This window comes from Trifolium pratense, linkage group LG4 (assembly GCF_020283565.1).
Source record: "Trifolium pratense cultivar HEN17-A07 linkage group LG4, ARS_RC_1.1, whole genome shotgun sequence".
NCBI lineage: Eukaryota > Viridiplantae > Streptophyta > Magnoliopsida > Fabales > Fabaceae > Trifolium > Trifolium pratense.
This window is the reverse complement of record NC_060062.1, coordinates 38623231-38641646: the sequence shown is the minus strand read 5'-3', so window position 1 is coordinate 38641646 and position 18416 is coordinate 38623231. Positions and strand designations below refer to the sequence as shown.

At 34.4% G+C, this 18416-nt stretch overlaps 4 protein-coding genes across 6 annotated transcripts; all 4 read right to left on the bottom strand.

The window, feature by feature from the left end:
- Window positions 1–34: 34 nt before the first annotated feature.
- On the bottom strand, window positions 35–3055 carry LOC123882228. Of its 3 annotated transcripts, XM_045931039.1 has the most exons (3): window positions 2779–3055; window positions 2244–2278; window positions 35–1861 (listed from the first exon to the last, which is right to left on the bottom strand). In XM_045931039.1, exon 3 carries the CDS (start codon window positions 1771–1773, stop codon window positions 1264–1266), a length of 510 nt encoding a protein of 169 aa, XP_045786995.1. In that variant the 5' UTR covers window positions 1774–1861; window positions 2244–2278; window positions 2779–3055; the 3' UTR covers window positions 35–1263. The 3 variants fall into 3 exon arrangements, with proteins under 3 accessions (XP_045786995.1, XP_045786993.1, XP_045786996.1); XM_045931037.1 differs by lacking the exon at window positions 2244–2278 and having other exon boundaries at window positions 35–1859; window positions 2779–3054; XM_045931040.1 differs by lacking the exons at window positions 2244–2278; window positions 2779–3055 and adding an exon at window positions 2703–2720 and having other exon boundaries at window positions 35–1859.
- Window positions 3056–4037: 982 nt separating this feature from the next.
- On the bottom strand, window positions 4038–5596 carry LOC123922645 (serpin-ZX-like). Its single transcript, XM_045975340.1, has 2 exons — window positions 5155–5596; window positions 4038–5036 (listed from the first exon to the last, which is right to left on the bottom strand). The coding sequence occupies exons 1-2, from the start codon at window positions 5536–5538 to the stop codon at window positions 4038–4040; spliced, it is 1383 nt and encodes a 460-aa protein (XP_045831296.1). The 5' UTR covers window positions 5539–5596.
- A 1408-nt stretch (window positions 5597–7004) lies between these two features.
- On the bottom strand, window positions 7005–14314 carry LOC123882227 (DNA polymerase I A, chloroplastic/mitochondrial-like). The gene is made up of 12 exons (XM_045931036.1): window positions 14102–14314; window positions 12103–12979; window positions 11722–11913; window positions 10863–11542; window positions 10150–10591; window positions 9413–9508; window positions 8870–8962; window positions 8592–8786; window positions 8407–8499; window positions 8083–8295; window positions 7844–7933; window positions 7005–7624 (listed from the first exon to the last, which is right to left on the bottom strand). Exons 1-12 carry the CDS (start codon window positions 14221–14223, stop codon window positions 7463–7465), a joined length of 3255 nt encoding a protein of 1084 aa, XP_045786992.1. The 5' UTR covers window positions 14224–14314; the 3' UTR covers window positions 7005–7462.
- A 646-nt stretch (window positions 14315–14960) lies between these two features.
- On the bottom strand, window positions 14961–18096 carry LOC123882226 (probable serine/threonine-protein kinase PBL23). Its single transcript, XM_045931035.1, has 5 exons — window positions 17617–18096; window positions 16982–17169; window positions 16459–16648; window positions 15534–15925; window positions 14961–15432 (listed from the first exon to the last, which is right to left on the bottom strand). The coding sequence occupies exons 1-5, from the start codon at window positions 17711–17713 to the stop codon at window positions 15184–15186; spliced, it is 1116 nt and encodes a 371-aa protein (XP_045786991.1). The 5' UTR covers window positions 17714–18096; the 3' UTR covers window positions 14961–15183.
- Window positions 18097–18416: the final 320 nt, after the last annotated feature.

Here is an 18416-nt window from a genome sequence, read left to right as displayed (position 1 = left end):
TAAGACATCAATATACAAAATCAGCTTAAAAAAGTCAATGAAAGGGTTTGTCCTATTTTACTTTTCATAATGATTCACTTAACACCAATGTTTTAGAAACTAGACCGGATATTAAACCGGTGAGACCTCTCAAATCACGATTTAATAGCTTCATGGATTCGTTTGATGGTGAAGAATTAGGACTTTGGTGTGTGCTTCTCTCAAAGTCTCATATTTGAATCCTCCTGCTGCCACTTGCTATGTTGGGTCAATCATACAGAGCAAAACTCTAGCTTCACTTAGGTCCCTACTAGTGGACGGTGGAATTAGTGCCCCTCAGATTTGCCGATGTTTGGACCGGATACTGAGTTTTCACACAAGTAAATTGCTTCAATAGGTTCAACCATATTTCAACCACATGACAAATAAATAAACAAGTAAAAACTGAAAACTGGTCGAACCAACCACAAGTGAACTGGGTCAACATGTTTCAATTTCGGTTCAACCAGACTACAATGTAACTAGAACCAAACCAACCAATCGAACCGGCTGGTTCAGACCGGTTTTTAAAACATTGTTTCACACTGACAAGTAGTCCCGAATAATGAGCTAGCATGTACCTAGGAAAATGAAGTAACTTAAAAAGCAGTTAAAAAGGGTAGTTTAGTAGTTAGAAATCTGAGTGTTTTAACTACAAGCACATGAATGCTGTGACCATAATATCATCATCAGCCAATCTCCAAATTACACAAACTTTATCCCATGCATTTCAGATATAGAACATAAGATGAAGAATTCTTGTAAAACTACATCTCTTGAAACAAAAAAGAACCCCCAAAATCTCTGCAATTTCCCCACAAGAACAAAACCACAAATAGTACTTCTTCAAACAGAAGATTTAGCTCAATCCTCAGCACCAACCAAAGAAAGCATGCATAAATCCACAAAAGATATGGCTGAATTTCCTCCGATAGAAATAGGCACCCGAGGCACGGTGGCATCCCTCATAATGCAGGAAATTGATTACTTCAGCCGGATCGAATCAAATTCACAAGACAGGTCACAGAGGAACAAGTCTCAGATCACAGATGTAGGTTCTTCCCTTAGCACAAATTCCAGAAGCACAGTTGTATCAACAGTTGAAAGTACAAAGAAAAAGCGAGTAAGTGGCAAGCTCCTACCAAGTATGTGCTCTATGGTTGATGTATCAGACAACAGTAGGCCAAACGGGACCTCGGTTTTCGGTTACAGAAACCTACGGTCTGATACGAAAAAATTTCAGTCTTAGATAATGCTCTCAGAGAGCTTTGAGAAACCGAGCTTCTTAAGACGACTTGTTAGAGGAGTAGCCCAAGTCTTATCTACATTCCCACATTTTATATCGACGACTTCAACAATGTTAGGTTTCTTTTTATCACTTTTTTTCTCTCTGGCTGGAGTTCTGTCCACCGAAAAATTATCAGCAGAACCTAACATTGGTATTCTATGAGTATTCCTACTAGTAGTACTATTAGCTTTTGTTCTATGATTTGTAATTTTACTACTTCCACTGCCACTGGCTTCATCTGATGATTTTCTTGGTTGTAGTCTTTTCGGAGTCGCACTTGTACCGGTACTAGTACAAGGAACAGAAACAGGTAGTGTTCTAGGTTTATTTCTTGAAGATACATGCTGTTTGTGTGATACAGGAGAGATATGATCCAATTCTCTTGTCATTAAGGAACCGATTGTTCCGGTAGTTCCTAGTTTGATTGATCCGCTTTTGCCCTTCATACCTTCAAGTGTTTGAGCCATGTTCTTATGATCCTATTATCTCCGATTAACGATCCAAATATTCTAGTGTTTGCGATAGGTATTCCTTGCAAATTTATTCAGGTTATCTGTTCCACATTAGAGTCACTAAGTTAGAATAACAACCCTAGTTCAAAAGTAAACAGATACGAAAAACACAAACAAAGAACACACAAGATATGTCAGAGTTTGGCCAATTGAGCCTACGTCTCCGACTGCAGAGTGTCTGCAATATCTTTCTAGTATTCAAGCTTAGAGTTTACAGATTACAACTTGTTGTGTTTAAACACTCGCCAGCTCGAGTGAGTTGCTCACTTATGAGTAAACTATGAGTCATACCCAACACCCAATGTTTCGAAATGTAAAGTAATAAATTTCTTACAAAACTAATATGTAGTTTTGTTTATGTATCAAGTTATGATTGAAAATAATTTGTAGTTTAGTTTAGAAGTAACCAACAAAGAAACATAGCTTCAAGATAAATTCAACAACAGCAGAAACAGTAATTCTGAAATAGTACAAATTAGTAAACCCTAATTAGGTTCAAGAAATTGTATGGAAACAAACACAAAGAAACATTTTTTTCTCAGGAAAGACCAAAATTAGGGTTCAAATAGGAAAAACAAAGCTTGATTCAATTTGGATAATTAGTAAAATCAATGCAGAACCATACATAAAAACTTCAGATTGAGCAAAAAATGAACACCAAATCAACATGGCTAGGATGAAACAGAATCAAATCCAAAAATCACAGTTCACATTCACCAAAAGGAACCAAATTTAACAAATTAAAAAACACATACATAATTAAAAACAAAAAGCAACGATTATTTAATTTTGAACAACAACATAAACATAAGCAAACACAAAAACAAAAACAACAAAAAAAGAGAAAATGAATTAACTATAAATTAAACAGAATGGCCGTTTACATTGATTTAGTAGTAAAATGAAATACATTTTTAGATCCATAAAGAAGAAGATTAAAATAGATTTTGGGTATCTTACAATATGGTATGTTTGGAAATTGCAGATTTGAAACAGACCCAGCAAAGGAAGCAACCTCTTTTTTTCCTTTCTTTTTTCTTATAATCCTGTGATGAAATTTCACTGAAAATGAAAGCTTGGCAAATTGGTCTTTTACTCTAGAAAAAGAAGATTTTATATATGTCTTATTTGAGAGAGTGTGTGGATCCACACTTTCATTGATTTGACTTTTACTCTCACATCATTCAAGTAGGAAGGAAAAAACTCAAATAGTTAGTAAACATTTCCATCAAATATTCATTACTTAATTTCTATGCTCTGTAGATTAATCAAATTGAGAGTAAAAATTTAATGGCATTGTAATTTTATGACTAAATTCAAATTCAGAACATCCGATTAAACTAAAAAAAAAATTGTCACGTAGTCTAAAAGCTAGAAAATTCACTTTAAAGATGAATAAGTGGAGTGTCCCTGAGTTCGAACTCGAGCTCCTTCATATAGTGTGATATCCTTATTTTTTAAGTGTTCTCGCGGCACATCATTAAGATTTATTTTATAGTTTGGCCTTTCTAAACTGAGAAAGTAATAAATATTATACATGATTGATTAACAAATAATAATATGAGTTTAATTTGTATGTAATATTGGTGTAAAATTTTTTTACACACATATTTAATGATGTGTTGCCACATCATTTAAGGAATGTGACACATCATGTGTTTTTAAACATCATACATAATTTGTTGATATATTATTGGACGCATGTGTAAAATAATTTACTTTAAACAATGTGGAGGGATTCGTTGACTCCAGGAGTAAGTCTCTATTGACTTACTCCGCTTAATAACTCGATATCGGCATTATATTTTCTCAATCCAACCGTTGAATTCAAATATCTCATTGAGTAGATCTACTCTACAAATTTTTATAAACTGAGACATCTCTTTTCGCACAGGTTTTAAATCTCAGTTTATTCGTTTTTGTTAATCTTGTAAATTCGATATTTTTGTGGCCCTTAATCACCCCTTCATAACTTGTTGGGCGTAAGATACTCAAAAAGCCAACAAGCTAAGGTTGTTGGGCATTTGAAGTATTGATCTTTACAGCAGATGAAAGTTAGCATAGCACAATCTTAAACTCAATTTCAAAATAGTTGAAAATATAAGTCAAAGACAAATGAGCCAGATTGTAATAATCATCAATTTATCAAAACCATAAAAAATTTAAGGGCATCAGTAATAAATAATGCATACGATATTTGTTCTGTCATATCACAGGTTTTAACTCGCTGATCTATCACCATACCCTGACCATTCCCCGCCATCCAAACTTGAGCCACAATAATATCTCAACCGCTTTCTGAATTGCATAATGAATTTCTCCGAATTCATATCTTGCTTTGACATATTCCTCAGTGATGGAAGCTTGTTCAGGTACTCATCATCGTCACTAACATCATCTTTGAAATTGCTACGCCTCACCGGCGTGGCTACTCCATCACGAGGATCTAGCACCTTCCCAATAAACAAGATTGTTCCGGTAAAATCTTCTCTGATCATGAAGAGGAAAGGGTGGTCAGCTACAAAGTCTATACCAGAAGAACGATGAGTAAAACGCTTTCCTTTCTTTATGAGGACCGTTGAATTGGCCGTTGTAGCTTCAGTGCCTTCTTCATTTACCTCGATGGAAGCTTTGTGAAACATGCTTTCAACATGTTCTTCACCTGAGGGAGACTCCACCATATTTGTAAATCTTGCTTCCTGGGAGAAAGGCGAAATCACTCCCACCTCCTGTAGCACATTAGAAGCTTCAAGTGTAAAAGAAATCTTGAATTTTGGAATCTTGAAATTAGATACTGGCACTTTTCGTCGAGGAAGCTTGTCTTTCAAGTAACCAGATTCTGAAGCCAACTTTTCAATTAAAGCTGGCAGTCCATCTTCTGCGTCTGGAAGAAAAATGTACATGGAGAACCGACGCTTCTTATCTATACCTTGTTTATAAGAAAGGCGTAGGACTTTGAAACCATCAAAAGTGCTAATAAACCGCTTCTTCTTCTTGCTTCTCATGAAGATAACATCGACTATCTTGCCATTGAGGAGGTGAAACTTATTATAGCCTGCTGGATCAAACTTGTGTTTCCACTCACCTTTGAAGTGCAGTGCGTTTGCAAAGATAAGTCTGGTTAACTTGCCTACAGCCTTGGGAGGAATAAGTTTTGTGATAAGGCCATTCGTCTCTTCTTCAACCCATGAATTGACTTCATGGCGCACTTTATCACCCTTTAAAACCGCATCAAAATCAATTATAATTAATCTTTTTTTCATAAACATTTTAACAGAAGTATTTGTTAGTCAATAAAAAAAATAAATTAAGATGATGTTGAAAAAGCGATAGTACCTTGGTCCGAAAATTAACTGAAGCACAAGACACCTTGTAATGTGTGGTGACAAGTTGTTTAAAAGATTGAGAAAGGGAAACTGATTTATCAGCCCACATTCCATTGACAAAAGACAGGCGGGTGGCATCAATGTTGGAGAGCAGATCAGAGAGGAGCTGAGAGAAGAAAGTGTTGAGATGGTCGATGGAGTCAAATCGGAGGAAGGAAATAAGCTCATCGAGTGTGAAGCCTTCTGAACCTGCAGCCATGACGCTAAGAACAGCGTGGAGAGAGAAGGGTGAAAATATGAGGTTGTTGTCATGATATTCTTGTTTTGAGAATAAATGCTTTGTGATACTGAGGGCAACGTCTGTTTGGCATGCCATTGATTTTCGGAGGTCCATTTTTGCCTGCCCTAACTATGAGCAATACTTCACTTCAATGGTCAAAATCCTAATAAAATAAGCAATAAATCAGAAAGGAGAAAATTACACCATCATCCCTGTTAGAATAAAATATAAAAGCAGTAAATAGTTGTTTGACATGTATTAGAGTCTCTATAACTAAGTTGTCCAGAGTTTGATCAATGTCGCCCTTCTTCTACTAAATGAAATTTAATCTAAGCATGTAATATATGATTGGGAATAGGCTAGGCCGAGTTAGGCTTTGCCAAGCCTAAGCATGGCAAAAAATTGAAGGATTGAGTCTGGCCTATGGTTTGTGTAGGCTTATTTTTTTAGGCCTAGGCTATTACCAAACAGAATTTTATTATCAAACCGTTAACAGCAAAAAAATTTATTACCAAACTCAAACAAACATAAAACATGTTTGTAGAGAGAAAAATACAAATAGTTAACACAATTCTAGGCTAGCCAAAAGCAAAAAGCAAAAAGCAAAAACAAATCCCTGGTACGATACAACCCAAGAAATACACATGCAAGAAATAAAAAACCAAAAGGCAAAGGGAGCTAACCGTAAACCTAGATGGAGAGTGAGATTGTTTGATTTTAGTTGCTTTAGATTTGGTATATATATACCGGTTGTACTTGATTTTAGTTGCTTGAGTTTTTAAAAAAATATTCACTATCTTATATTTATCAATTAAATCTCCAAAAAAAAAGTAATTCATATCTTTATATTTTAAATCTTCTTTTGAGAAGATTTTTTTTAGCATATGGATATCACAACCATTGGATCCAATCACTATTTGAATCTGGATTTTGTAATTTTAATCAAAAGGCATATGGTGATTTGACTGCATGACTGCACGAAATTCTGACCGCACTAAATCCATATCCCTTTTTTTTTAAAAAAAAAAAAATCTTTTGTTGAGATTTTTTATTTATTTTTTAAATATTGGGTTAGAGAAGATTCAATTGAATCCCCCGTAAACAAGTCCTCTAAATAAATGACACATAAGCAGTTTTTATGAGAATACACGAGAGAGATTCGTGGGAATCTTGTTACGTATATAATAAAATAGAGATCCGACTTACTATTTTTTATTTTTTTAAGCAGACTTACTATTTTTTATATGATATTCAATTTCATTTTTCTTTTTTTAAATCTTGTTTGATTCTAAGCTTTGAGAAAAATGTTATAGTGAGAGAGAATTTTGGAAGAAACACAAAACGACTGCTATAACAATGATAAAATAAAACCCTTTTCTTTTTCTAACGGAAGTTTGACACTAAGGGGAGGTTAGTGTGTTTTGAAAAATAGAGGGGTGTTTGTGTGGTTTAAGTCAAGGAGGTTAATGTAATTAGCCCTATTATTATTATTATTATTATTACTATTATTATTATTTCCACCTCGTATATCAGTATTTGTTTTATATCCACGAGATTACTACTGAAAACTATAACATAAATACTAGTCACTAGTTACTAATCATATATGCCTGCAAAGTGCTGCAAAATATTGTACATGAAGTACAAGTTTTCGACGGGGCTCATATTTATATACTTTGCATCAACCAAAAAGACCATACATACTGGTACATGATGCAAGGGATGAAAACTAGGTACACATTCATAAGAAGAAAAAACCCTGCTAGCTAAATCAGTTAAAAGCCGAGGCCACTGGTTTTCGCCTTTTGCTCCCATCTGAGTTAAAAGTGATATGCTTTTAGTATTACCAAAATATCACAGTGGAAAAATTCCAAACCTCTAGCAATAGTACTATTTAAGGCATTGAAATTGCCTTAAAGAAGAAGAACCAAAGTAGAAGACTCTTGTGATTGCAATCACCGACGGAACCATGCAGCCTGAGCCATCTGAATGAATAAACATCTACCAAATACAGTAATGTAGTATATGCTACCTATACCTATTTTGCCGAGTACCAATTTTGAGCACACTTGGCATCAACAGAGAGATCAACTTTTAGAATATTTTTGCCGTAAAAGGGTTTGGACATGCACTCAACAACTATGGATTTTGCAACCTCGGCCGACTCTGTTGGTCCTTCCAATATGACTTCATCGTGAACCTGTTTTGCCATATTCAAAAATCTTATTAAAAAGTAACAAGGTATTTGTGAATAGATTATCCAAAAATGTTCAAGTAAAACCAATCTTGACCATGCATGCGTGGTTGGTTATATGGCCAATTCCTCCTCTTATCTCTCAATTGATAAGCCAATTATAGTATGTACCAATAAAAGTGAGCAAGAATATTGAGAAAGAAAGAAATTAAGGCATGAAATTACCTGTAGAAGTAACTTCCAACCAAGCTCCTTCAGCTGTTTATTATTGGAAATTTGTATCATTGCACACATGGCAACATCAGCTGCACTACCCTGTTGTATTTTACAAATCAGAAATCCATAGAGAAATTTACATGTTAGATTCACCATAACGTGATAGTCGAACTTGAGAGTATAGTGAATATTATCTGATGGGGAAGGGGGCACATTATTGCATTAGTCTATTCGAAAGAATTAAGGACCTGCACTGGAGTATTAATAGCAGCTCTCTCAATGTGACCCTTCTGGTAGGTATTTGCTTGGGCCATCAAAGGAAACTTCCGGGCTCGCCCTAGTAATGTGTAGACACAATAGTCCTTGCGAGCTTCGTTTTTACGCTCCTTTTGCCATTGCAAAACTTCTTTTCTGTCGTTGTACCAAAGGTCAACGGTTTTCTTAGCTTCGTTCACAGTAACCTGAAAGGAAAAAACACATGAACTTTTCTCGACAAAGAAATAATAATAATAAATCTTGGACACTTGTCAGCATTATAAATTTCTTGTAATAAGTAATAAAATGCAGCGTACCCTCCAATCCTTAGCAAGCCCCACTGGAGTCTTGCCATATGCAATTGAGAAGTTAAGCATTTTAGCTTTTCTTCTTTCAGAACCAAATTTATCCTATAATGGAGGGGTAATAATACAAATAGAGTCATGACCAAATTATAGAAAATATGTTTGCAATGGTAAACTGATAAATCCAGCATCTATACCTTCAATAGAGGAACTGGAGGTTTATCCTCACCAGGCTGAGGATGCCACTCGAGAAGCACTTCTTTTCTCTCAACTGCTTCACGAATATATGGATACATATTCATTGCAGTCCTTGAATGGAAATCTCCACCAGCTTTAAAAGCTTCCATCATGCTCTTACAGTTGGCAAGATGTGCGAGAATCCTAAGTTCAAGCTGTAATTATACATAATAACACCGTTCACAGAATGGAATTTCTAGAAAATATTCCAAATAGAAACACATTATGAACTGCAAACCTGTCCATAATCCGCAACTATAAGAGAATTCCCAGGTGCAGCAATGAATGCTTGACGGATCTTGTATCGGTCTTTTTCCAAAGCAGGTTGATTCTAATTCATGTACAAAGAGAATGACAGCAATTAAACATGCATGCGCAAAGATGAAGTTCAATGATCAAATGAATATAGTGCTTAAAAAATTTCAGGTTCACGATTACCGCCATTAAACGAAATATCCTAATCAAAATCTTTCGGATATGTTTACTTTGTGTTCATTTTAAGCTGAAAGTAAGATGTGGGACTCTTGAAATGAATCGTTGTGATGGAGAGAAGATTAAATCCTAGTTAGGGATGATGAATTTTTTGAAACAATGAAAACAAATTTTTTGGCATCATCATTGTTTCAAAAAATGCACACAATTGATCAGTTCAAGAGTCTAGTATCTCCTTGTTAGTAAGTAAAATGAATACAAATTTTAGGAAATGAAAATAGAAAATGTTTTCACAAAGTAAACTGGGCCCTAGAGAAAATTTCTAATTTATCATGAAAATTAGAATAACCTGCAGATTTGGCCGTCTAGCTGACAAGCGTCCTGTCTCTGTGTTGATATTTAAGGAACAATGAACACGGTTATCCTTTCCTGATATATTATGTCCCTGGCATGAAGAAACTATTAAGCTAACGTAATGCAGGTATAAAGAACTTCAGAGTTAAAAAAAAAGTATACTCGATCAAAACTTTAATACATAAGTTTGATGATTTACTTATGCAAACAACAAATGTGACACATTCATTGCAGGCCTTGAGATATGCTGTTTGCAAGGCATTAAACAATCACATCTTTTGTTTATAAAAAGATTAGTTCATCATTGTCACGAGGTAGAATATAGAATAACAAATATATTAATTCCAGAAATGATAATAAAATTTGATAGAACCTTGCACAAGAGATAGACAGAAACTTGAAGTCTCGGAATGAGTTCGAAAATATTCTATATCTTAAATATTTCAATATTATGGATCAACAAATACTTCCAGACAATAACATGAAAATATCATCGAATACTGGTTTCAACATAAAATGCTTGATCAAATGCTTTAAAACAAGATCACCAACTTCTAACGGAAGGCACCTTTAGGAATAATTGATGCGTGTAATTTATTCTTCTTAAATACTTGATCAAGCCTATTTATGTTCACTACAAGGGACTGGAAAGATTCAATCTCTATTAAGAGTAAGACAAGTAATGCCAATCATAACGAAATAAACCAAAAACGTTTACAGTTAACAATATACCTGCAGGGGTAGGATGAAGTTCGAAATCAAAGAGTTGATTGAACTGACTTCACATAAAGCAGCAATTGCATGGCAAGCTTCTCTCCCTTCTTTCTCTGATGGAAAAGCAGCAAAGGCTGTTCCATATGCAGAATTATCAACTTTTGAAACCTCAATATGACTTTGACAAGGATTTTCATGTTCATCGTCAAGATCCGTGTTATAAATATCATCAGTAAAGTCATAATCAGAAGAAATATTTCCAGCCAGGACTTTTAAAGCATCACCACTAACTGACGGCCAACCGCTTGCTGTGTACATCTCGGTCTTCAAGGTATAACCTAGGCTCTTCACCTTCATATCACGAAATTTTTTGGGAGCCTTCTTGCCTTCTTCAATCACTTCTTCAACATTGGGAATTTTGAATATTCGCTCCATTGGAAGTGCTTGACTGGAGTCTTTTCTGCAATACGAACAATATATTTCAGCTACTTTGTCATAAACAGCACATTTCATATAAAAAAATTGGGACTTTTTCACCTTCATGAACTCAACCAACACACATACAAATATATCAAAATAGGTCATGACATTCATGAGTACATCAAATTTACAATAATCCGACAGTTCGCTTGATAAATATGTCAGGCTCCAACCGACAAATAATCAGTTTTTTAAAATTGAACCAAGTAGTCCACATAAGATTTTTTATTTTAAAATAAAAGAAAGTGCACCTGTTCACGGTACCACCAAAAAGCAACTGGCGCAACTGTAAATCGCTTCCGAAATTCATATACTTTGCATCGGGACAATACCTACACGCCCATTTACGGAATCTATCAACAGCTATTTCTTGCTCTGTTTTGGCAACCTTTTCTATGCCTTCAAGATATGACCGATCAACTAGCATTCCCTCAGATTCCATTAGGACTAGAATCTCCCCAAATGGCCGCCAATATTCGTTGTAGAAATCATACATGGTTTTCCCAGAAACCGGTACACCATCAAATTTCCATGGCATTTCTGAAAGATAGCTTTTCAAGCTCTCATACAGATTCAAAGTGCTTTTAGCATCTAAGGCAGAATAACATATCCAAGGTATACGCTCATCTCTCTGTAGATCTTCAACAGGAGCGATGGTAATCGTTTTACCCTCAGATCCATCTTTTTTCACCTTTTTCTTACTAAATATAGTTTTCATTGACACCTTACCGATCAAATCCTTTTCATGGTTCGACTGAGCCCTTGACATGACCTTTTTGTCACCTGATAGTTTTTCAAGAGAATAACCCCCATTTAATTGTCTTGATGAATCCCATAACCGTGCCATGTGCATTGTATCAGCATGAAAACCAGAAACTTTGAATCCATAGTTCTCTATAACATGACAGTCAAAGCTATAATTATGCCAGACCTACACAATGCACCATTGACTCTGTTATTTCAGATATTATTTGTAATCCAAAGTCATATCATTCATACACCAGAAATCATAGAATTACGGCACACAAGGTGCTGCATTTTGAGGTAAGTGATAGAACGTTTGTGGGATTAATAATGTATAACGGATAAAAGAAGAAAGAAAAAGCTCACCTTCATGATCAAAGGATCGCTGAAAAAATTAGCAAATTTTTCTAAAATCTCTTTGCCTCCACCATCAAGCACATCTACCCAAATACAAGACTTTCCACCTCCAAAATCAGCTTCTGAACCGCCATAAATGCTAAAGCATGTTATCTCCCCGTGATCTACAGGTGTTTCTTGTTTGACATCTATCTTGGCTACCTTTGAAGAGAATGAAATCAGCAGATAATAAGTTTGTCATTTATACAAACTAGTTGACCTAGTGATCAAAGTACCCATATACATTTGCATAAAAGAGGGAGAGGAAGAAATCTAGCTATGCAAACCAGTGATCATGGAGAATCTATAGATAATAACACAAGTGAATGAAAGCAGTGAAAATAATTATACCTCGGTATCACATGCATATATAAGATGCCGGTATTTTACTGTGAGCATCTTAACAACCTCTTCTGCTAGAGGAATATTATCAACCACCAGAATATCTTCATAGATACGACAGAGTCTGTCCTGAAGTTTTGACTGGTCAGTACAACGAGCCTTTCTAGCAATTGTTGCATCAGTTGAATCCTTTACAGCTTCCTCTAAAACTTCATCGCCATTAACTCTAGTAATTTTCTCTTTACTAATGTCTAATGCTGATTCATTATATTGATGGACCACAGTTTCAGAATCTGTAATCATCTTTGAATTGTTTAATAAAGAATATTTAACAGCAGGTGAGACATTTTCACCATGATCCTGCCGTACATGATTGCCAACCCCACGCGTAGAAAGACCTTGTCTCCGACCAATGGAAGCAAATCTACTAGATAAGTGAGAACCGTCACTTTTCCTCTTGTATTTGTTTGCGCCGTTCATTTCCTTCTTACCTTCAGCTAATTTATTTTTTGCCATAGTCCATCCTCTATTATCACCACCAGTCAATTTCCTTTCAGCAGCAGCTGTGGAACGTTCAGGAATGCAAGGAGCCACATCCACCTTCCTAACTTGTGTTTCATAGGAATGTGAAGAACTCACCTCTTCCTCTGCTGTCATTTCCTCCAACATGCTAGTTGATGCACTTGTGAACTTCATAAATGTATCGCAAACCGGATTCTTGTATGGGAAACTCTGTTTATACTGAGTGTGAGTGCTAGTGTCATTGTATTTATTTAACCCCGCAGATGTCAACTTTGGACCCCGTAAATCTGCTCTAACACAATTACTATACCCATTGCTATTTCGAAGGCCATTGCTAGCAATCTGGATTGCCTTGATTTTTCTTCTGCGGTTCACATCGTACAATGAAAATAAAGGTGTCAATTACATGAAAAGCAATAGCATATTAGTACGTGGCAATTCACCCGCTAAGTAAACACTCCATCTAGAACTGTGTTTGTGGGGTAAAATAATGCAGGCTTTCACATGTACCGGAGATATACCAATAAAAGAATGATTAAACAAACACGTTGTCCCTAAATATGTAGTCCTTGAATGTATCAAAACTTCAATAACATCCTTCAGTATGTCTACTGTTAGTAATCTCATGGACCAAACTGACAAACAGAAGACACATTCAACAACCAAACTAACTACCTAACCGATTATACATTTGAAGACCAAAATAACTAGCAAAAAACACATTCAATGATGTAACTTTTAAGAGGATTGGTTTTGTCATCGGGAAAGGGTTAGCAGCAGAACTTGTTTCCCGCTTGCCTTTCATTCCTGTGTAACTATCTTGAATATATATTTTTTATTTTTAATCAGCAAATATATTATAACGCTCAACCATAAGTATAAGACATACGAATGGCAAAAAAAATGCAGTGGAACAACATCACAAAAACAATACCAATTGAAATTCAAACATGGACACGCTATCGTCCTACTCCAACTCCATTTCCTACCCAAAAAACCAAAACCCGAGCGGAACATTGTTGAACTGAAGCAGAACAAAATCATCTCTCGCTAATAAGCACCCTTGTCAGACCAAACTCTTCCGGGATAAAAGTACATTTGGGGACTATAGTGACACCACATAACATATTTAAAGACCTAAATGGTTTATCTCGCTATTTACTCATAAAAAATTCCACTATCCATGAAATCGTTTATTTTACACAATTTTTTTCTTTTGCTTCAGTAGTTACTAGTTGCAACTGACCACTAGAAAACAGTAAAGTCAGCATTATGTTGAAGTAAAAAAAAAAAAAGTTCAGCATGTTTCTTAGTTTCATATGACTAAAATGAAGAAAAAAATTGACTGATTTTTAAACAAAAATTCAAACACCCAATGAAGAAAAGATACAAAATTTGGAGTTAACAAAGAATTTAAAGATATGGGCAAGTGAAATTGAAAAGCATATGCAACAAAAATGAAAAGTTTGAAAGTGAAAAAGCGAACCTGTGAGGAGTTAGGGAAACGAGAGAAGAGCATGAAGAGAGTGAGAGGGAGAAGGAGCGTGAGAGGCGGCAGCATAAGGGGCAATATGGTCTTAACGCAGTGGTCTGTATAGAAGCCTCCATTGTTGTTGCTGTTGCTGCTGCGTCTTCTGCAACTCGCTGGCTTCTTTCCTTCTATTCTATCATGAAATGAAACTGTGCTATTATTATTATTATTTTAATATTTAAGAGAATAAATAAATAAAGAGAATAAAAAATTGTGTGAAAAATATTGGTCATTATTAATTTAACTTTGAAATAATAAATATAGTAGCTGTCATTGTCATTGGCATTGCCATTGCCATGTAATAAGTTGTAATATTTTGTCTTGTGGGATTTTTTAAGAGTGAATTGCCAATTTTGTCACTTAAATATTATTGTCCACAAATTTTATACAGAACAGTTGAAATTGCAAGTGTCGCAACTAAGTCATTGAGGTCAAGTAGTTAACGAGCTTCACTAAAAAAGATGGATTTCAGGAGAACCCAAGTTCGATTCTTTGGTGGAACAATTTCTTGGCCAGACTTTACTTACCTCGCGGTCGAACTCTGGACTACTAGGGCTCATTTCCCCTAGGAACCAGAGGGTTATAAACCACAAAAAAAAAAATGTAAGTGTCGCACATCATGATCGAGGTTTAAACTCTGGTCTCTCTACTTTGTGTGTGAGAGTTTTCAATGGTTTTGCGATTTTGTCTATCAACAAAAAAAATGTTATTAAGCTACTAGGTTTAGTCTAGTGGTGAAGAATTTTGATAATATTATAAGATCCTAGATTCTATCCTGATTGACGAAATTGTTATTGAAGATCAACTTAGTGAGAGCCAATTAAAAATCAGATACGTACCAATCATATTTCTATCATCAAAGTCTAATACTTATATATACTACTAAGAAATTAAACACCGAACATAGAAAAATATGGTAATGGTTTTGATCTTCAAAATATAACACACCTAATGGCAACACAATGAAATGTTATAAAATAATTCACAAAACTTCATTCACTATCCCTCTAAGATCTCTAATCTATGAAATTGATTGATCAACTGCATTCTCCTTGTTCAATATAAGTTTCTTTTGTATGTTTTTGTTTTCCAACTTGTACATGCATTGCTAAAACTCCAAGAGCTGTGACTACATCACCAATTAAAGGTCTAGCAGTAGCATCATCCAATAGACACATTGATGCAATTGCTAGTGCTTGGTATAGACCCCTCATTGGGTAGTTCCCTTTTAGCAATGGATCAGCCAATGTTGTATATTTTCTTTTGTTTTTGAGTAGTGGTAATGCCTGAAAAAAAATAAAATGTTATAAATTGTAAAACCTTATATCTTATCTTAGAGAAACATGTTATGCTTGTAGCCACATAAAAAGAAGGTTACGTGACATACCCAAGTGACCAAGTTTTCCTCTTCAGATGATCTTGAAAAATCAAGTACTCTTCTCCCTGTGATCATCTCTAAAAACACTACTCCAAAACTATAAACATCTGACTTTGTAGTCAATTGACCTGTTGAGGCATACTCAGGTGCACAATAGCCATAAGTTCCCATCACCCTAGTGGACACATGTGTTTTATCGCCGGTCGGACCAAGCTTTGCAAGTCCGAAATCTGATAGTTTTGGATTGAAGTTTTCATCTAATAGTATGTTTGATGCTTTGAAATCACGGTATATCACCGGCGGACTTGCTTCTGCGTGTAAGTATTCGAGTCCTCTCGCGGCACCTTCTGCAATTTTCATTCTAGTGTACCAGTCCAAAGGCTTTTTTCCCGGAGGTAACTCTAAAAATCAATTTTCTTTTGTTTGGTCAGATAGAATTTAACAAGAACACATGCTTAACAATATAACTCTAGGGTCAAGTTTTAAAAAAGAAAATTTTATTGGTGCAACCTTGCATGCACACATTTAAAATATTAGTGGTCATTCAATCAAGATCAGATAGTATAAAAATGAAGATTTTAATTTTTTTGTTATTGAAAGAATATAAATTTTATAATTCATCTGGATTGTCCGATCTTGATCGAACGACCACGTTACAATGCGTAAATGTGGACAACTTGACTACAACGGAGCTTAATCCAAAATGATATAGACATTCATTTTTCAATTTATTTTGATGTTACAGAAAAAATATTTTAAATTTCATGTATTATTGGTTGTGACACAAATGTGAAGGTAAACCAAACATGAGAAATTGAAGGAAAAAGGTGTTTTATTTTGTGATCAATCAACATGAGAAATTTTATATTTGAATTGGATTAATATTTAAGATTTTCAATCATGAAGAAATTGTGCAAGAAGGGCATTTACTTACCAAAGAGGTGATCTTCTAAAGAACCATTTGACATGTACTCATATACCAAAATCCTTTGATCACCTTCACTACAATACCCTACCAAGTTAACAAGGTTTGTGTTGTGCAAAAAACTCAAAATCATAACCTCTGCAAGAAATTCTCTGCTTCCTTGAAATCCATTTTTGTTAAGTTTCTTTACAGCAACAACCTACATAGAAGTAACACAACATTTACAAATTCGCTTATAACCTATGTTTTAAAAATCGAACCAGAGGATTCAATCTAATGTGATTCATTTATGTTGGTAGTTCGGTTGCAGTTTTATCTCCACTGAAACGGTTTAAAACACTTGAGCCATGATCCAGAAGACTTACATGTTCGATATTCGACCCGAGTTTTAAAATATTGTTTACAACTTGACTAATCTACTTTTTTTTTACCACCAGTATCCGGCCCATTGGACCTCTTAATCTCGTCGGGGGAATTATCTACTTTCTTAGCATAACATTAAAATAGCTCTTAGTTTAAGTAAACATCTTACCTTATTATCTAAGCTTTTAATGCGCCCTTTGTACACTCTCCCAAAGCCTCCTTCTCCAACCATATTGTGGACATGAAAGTTCTTAGTTGCAACAGATAGCTCATGGTAAGTAAATATCTTAGAGGTAATATTTCCTTTTTCATATCTTTCATTTTCTTCCTCTACTATGTACTTCCGTTTGCCATGATCTACAATATAAATATTGACAATTAATTAAGGTAAAAAGTAATAGATCATTAACTTAATTACATTAGGTTTAAACAATGATAATAAGATCAAGATATAGAACTTAAAGACCAAAGATGAAGCTCCTCAAAGATGCACAATGATCAAGGATTCCATTTGTATTTTTTGCTTCTAAATATTTCATTAAGAAGTTGAGAAATAAAATATATTAAAAAGATTAAAAAAAATCAAAACATTTTTTTTTTATGGATTATTATAGCTTAGCTTTTGTCTAAATGTGCTAACATTACATAGAAAACAACATTTGATTCCTAAACATGAGACATTAATTAAATTGAACAACTTTAACATAAAGATCAATTCAATTATGTGAAACCAAGAATTCAAAACCTCACATCTAAAAAAATAAAAGTAAAATAATTGGTACAATGAAGGGTAGGAAAAATTACCAGGTCTGAAACAAAAATTATGATAATCCTTAAGGTTTTTCTTCAATGAGCTTTTGGTGGTCTTCTCTTGTAACTTACAACATGAAAAGAAGCTCATTTTCCACCTCTAAATATTTGATCTTACCAAACCCACATTTACAAAATTGCAATGTTCTTGCAAAATCTTCCTTATAGCATGCATGTAGACATTAACCTATATAAAAATAAAAATAAATCAATTCTAGATGTTTTCTATTCAAACCTTAAACCTTCAAAAACCAATGATCTATGAATTTTTGCTTCAAAGAATCTTAATCATATGACAAGGTTTCATTGTTGTTCATAAGCCATAGTTAGGAAAAGAAATGTTGAATTTGTCAAATATACTAATTCAAAAATAACCGTTATGGTGTAACTCTTGTGTTTATAATTTGTCATTATATATAAAGTTTCTTCATCAATATATGATTTTAGAAAGTGGTTTTTCTTAGGTTCCACATTATCATGCCAACTAATAGGATGAACACTCTTTTATGGATTCATAAATAAATAAGTAATGACAACTATAATTTTTCGTAGACAATAATTTAACGTTGTATACTTTCCATCTACCTCAATTATGTTCTTCCTCATTAAGGGTGTACCTAATTTTAACTAACCAATATTTTCATACTTTTAATGACAATGAACTCAATTAAATAATATGATGGAATGGCAATTTTTTAATTTTTTTTATAATTATATATTTACTTGAAAAATAGTACATCCTACATAGTCGTATATATCTTTTACAATGCCAATTATACCATCGCATATGAGAA

What these genes read in the sequence shown, in the direction of transcription:
- LOC123882228 (XM_045931039.1), bottom strand. Translation starts at nt 1,773, where the DNA reads ATGGCTCAAACACTTGAAGGTATGAAGGGCAAAAGCGGATCAATCAAA.
- LOC123882227 (XM_045931036.1), bottom strand. Translation starts at nt 14,223, where the DNA reads ATGGAGGCTTCTATACAGACCACTGCGTTAAGACCATATTGCCCCTTA. An exon ending in CTAGACGGCCAAATCTGCAG is followed by an intron (nt 8,963 to 9,412) that starts GTTATTCTAATT and finishes TACATGAATTAG; the next exon opens with AATCAACCTGCTTTGGAAAA. An exon ending in GTTGGAAGTTACTTCTACAG is followed by an intron (nt 7,625 to 7,843) that starts GTAATTTCATGC and finishes ATGGCAAAACAG; the next exon opens with GTTCACGATGAAGTCATATT.
- LOC123922645 (XM_045975340.1), bottom strand. Translation starts at nt 5,538, where the DNA reads ATGGACCTCCGAAAATCAATGGCATGCCAAACAGACGTTGCCCTCAGT. An exon ending in CAGTTAATTTTCGGACCAAG is followed by an intron (nt 5,037 to 5,154) that starts GTACTATCGCTT and finishes GCGGTTTTAAAG; the next exon opens with GGTGATAAAGTGCGCCATGA.
- LOC123882226 (XM_045931035.1), bottom strand. Translation starts at nt 17,713, where the DNA reads ATGAGCTTCTTTTCATGTTGTAAGTTACAAGAGAAGACCACCAAAAGC. An exon ending in TAATTTTTGTTTCAGACCTG is followed by an intron (nt 17,170 to 17,616) that starts GTAATTTTTCCT and finishes TTTATATTGTAG; the next exon opens with ATCATGGCAAACGGAAGTAC. An exon ending in AGGAAAACTTGGTCACTTGG is followed by an intron (nt 15,433 to 15,533) that starts GTATGTCACGTA and finishes ATTTTTTTTCAG; the next exon opens with GCATTACCACTACTCAAAAA.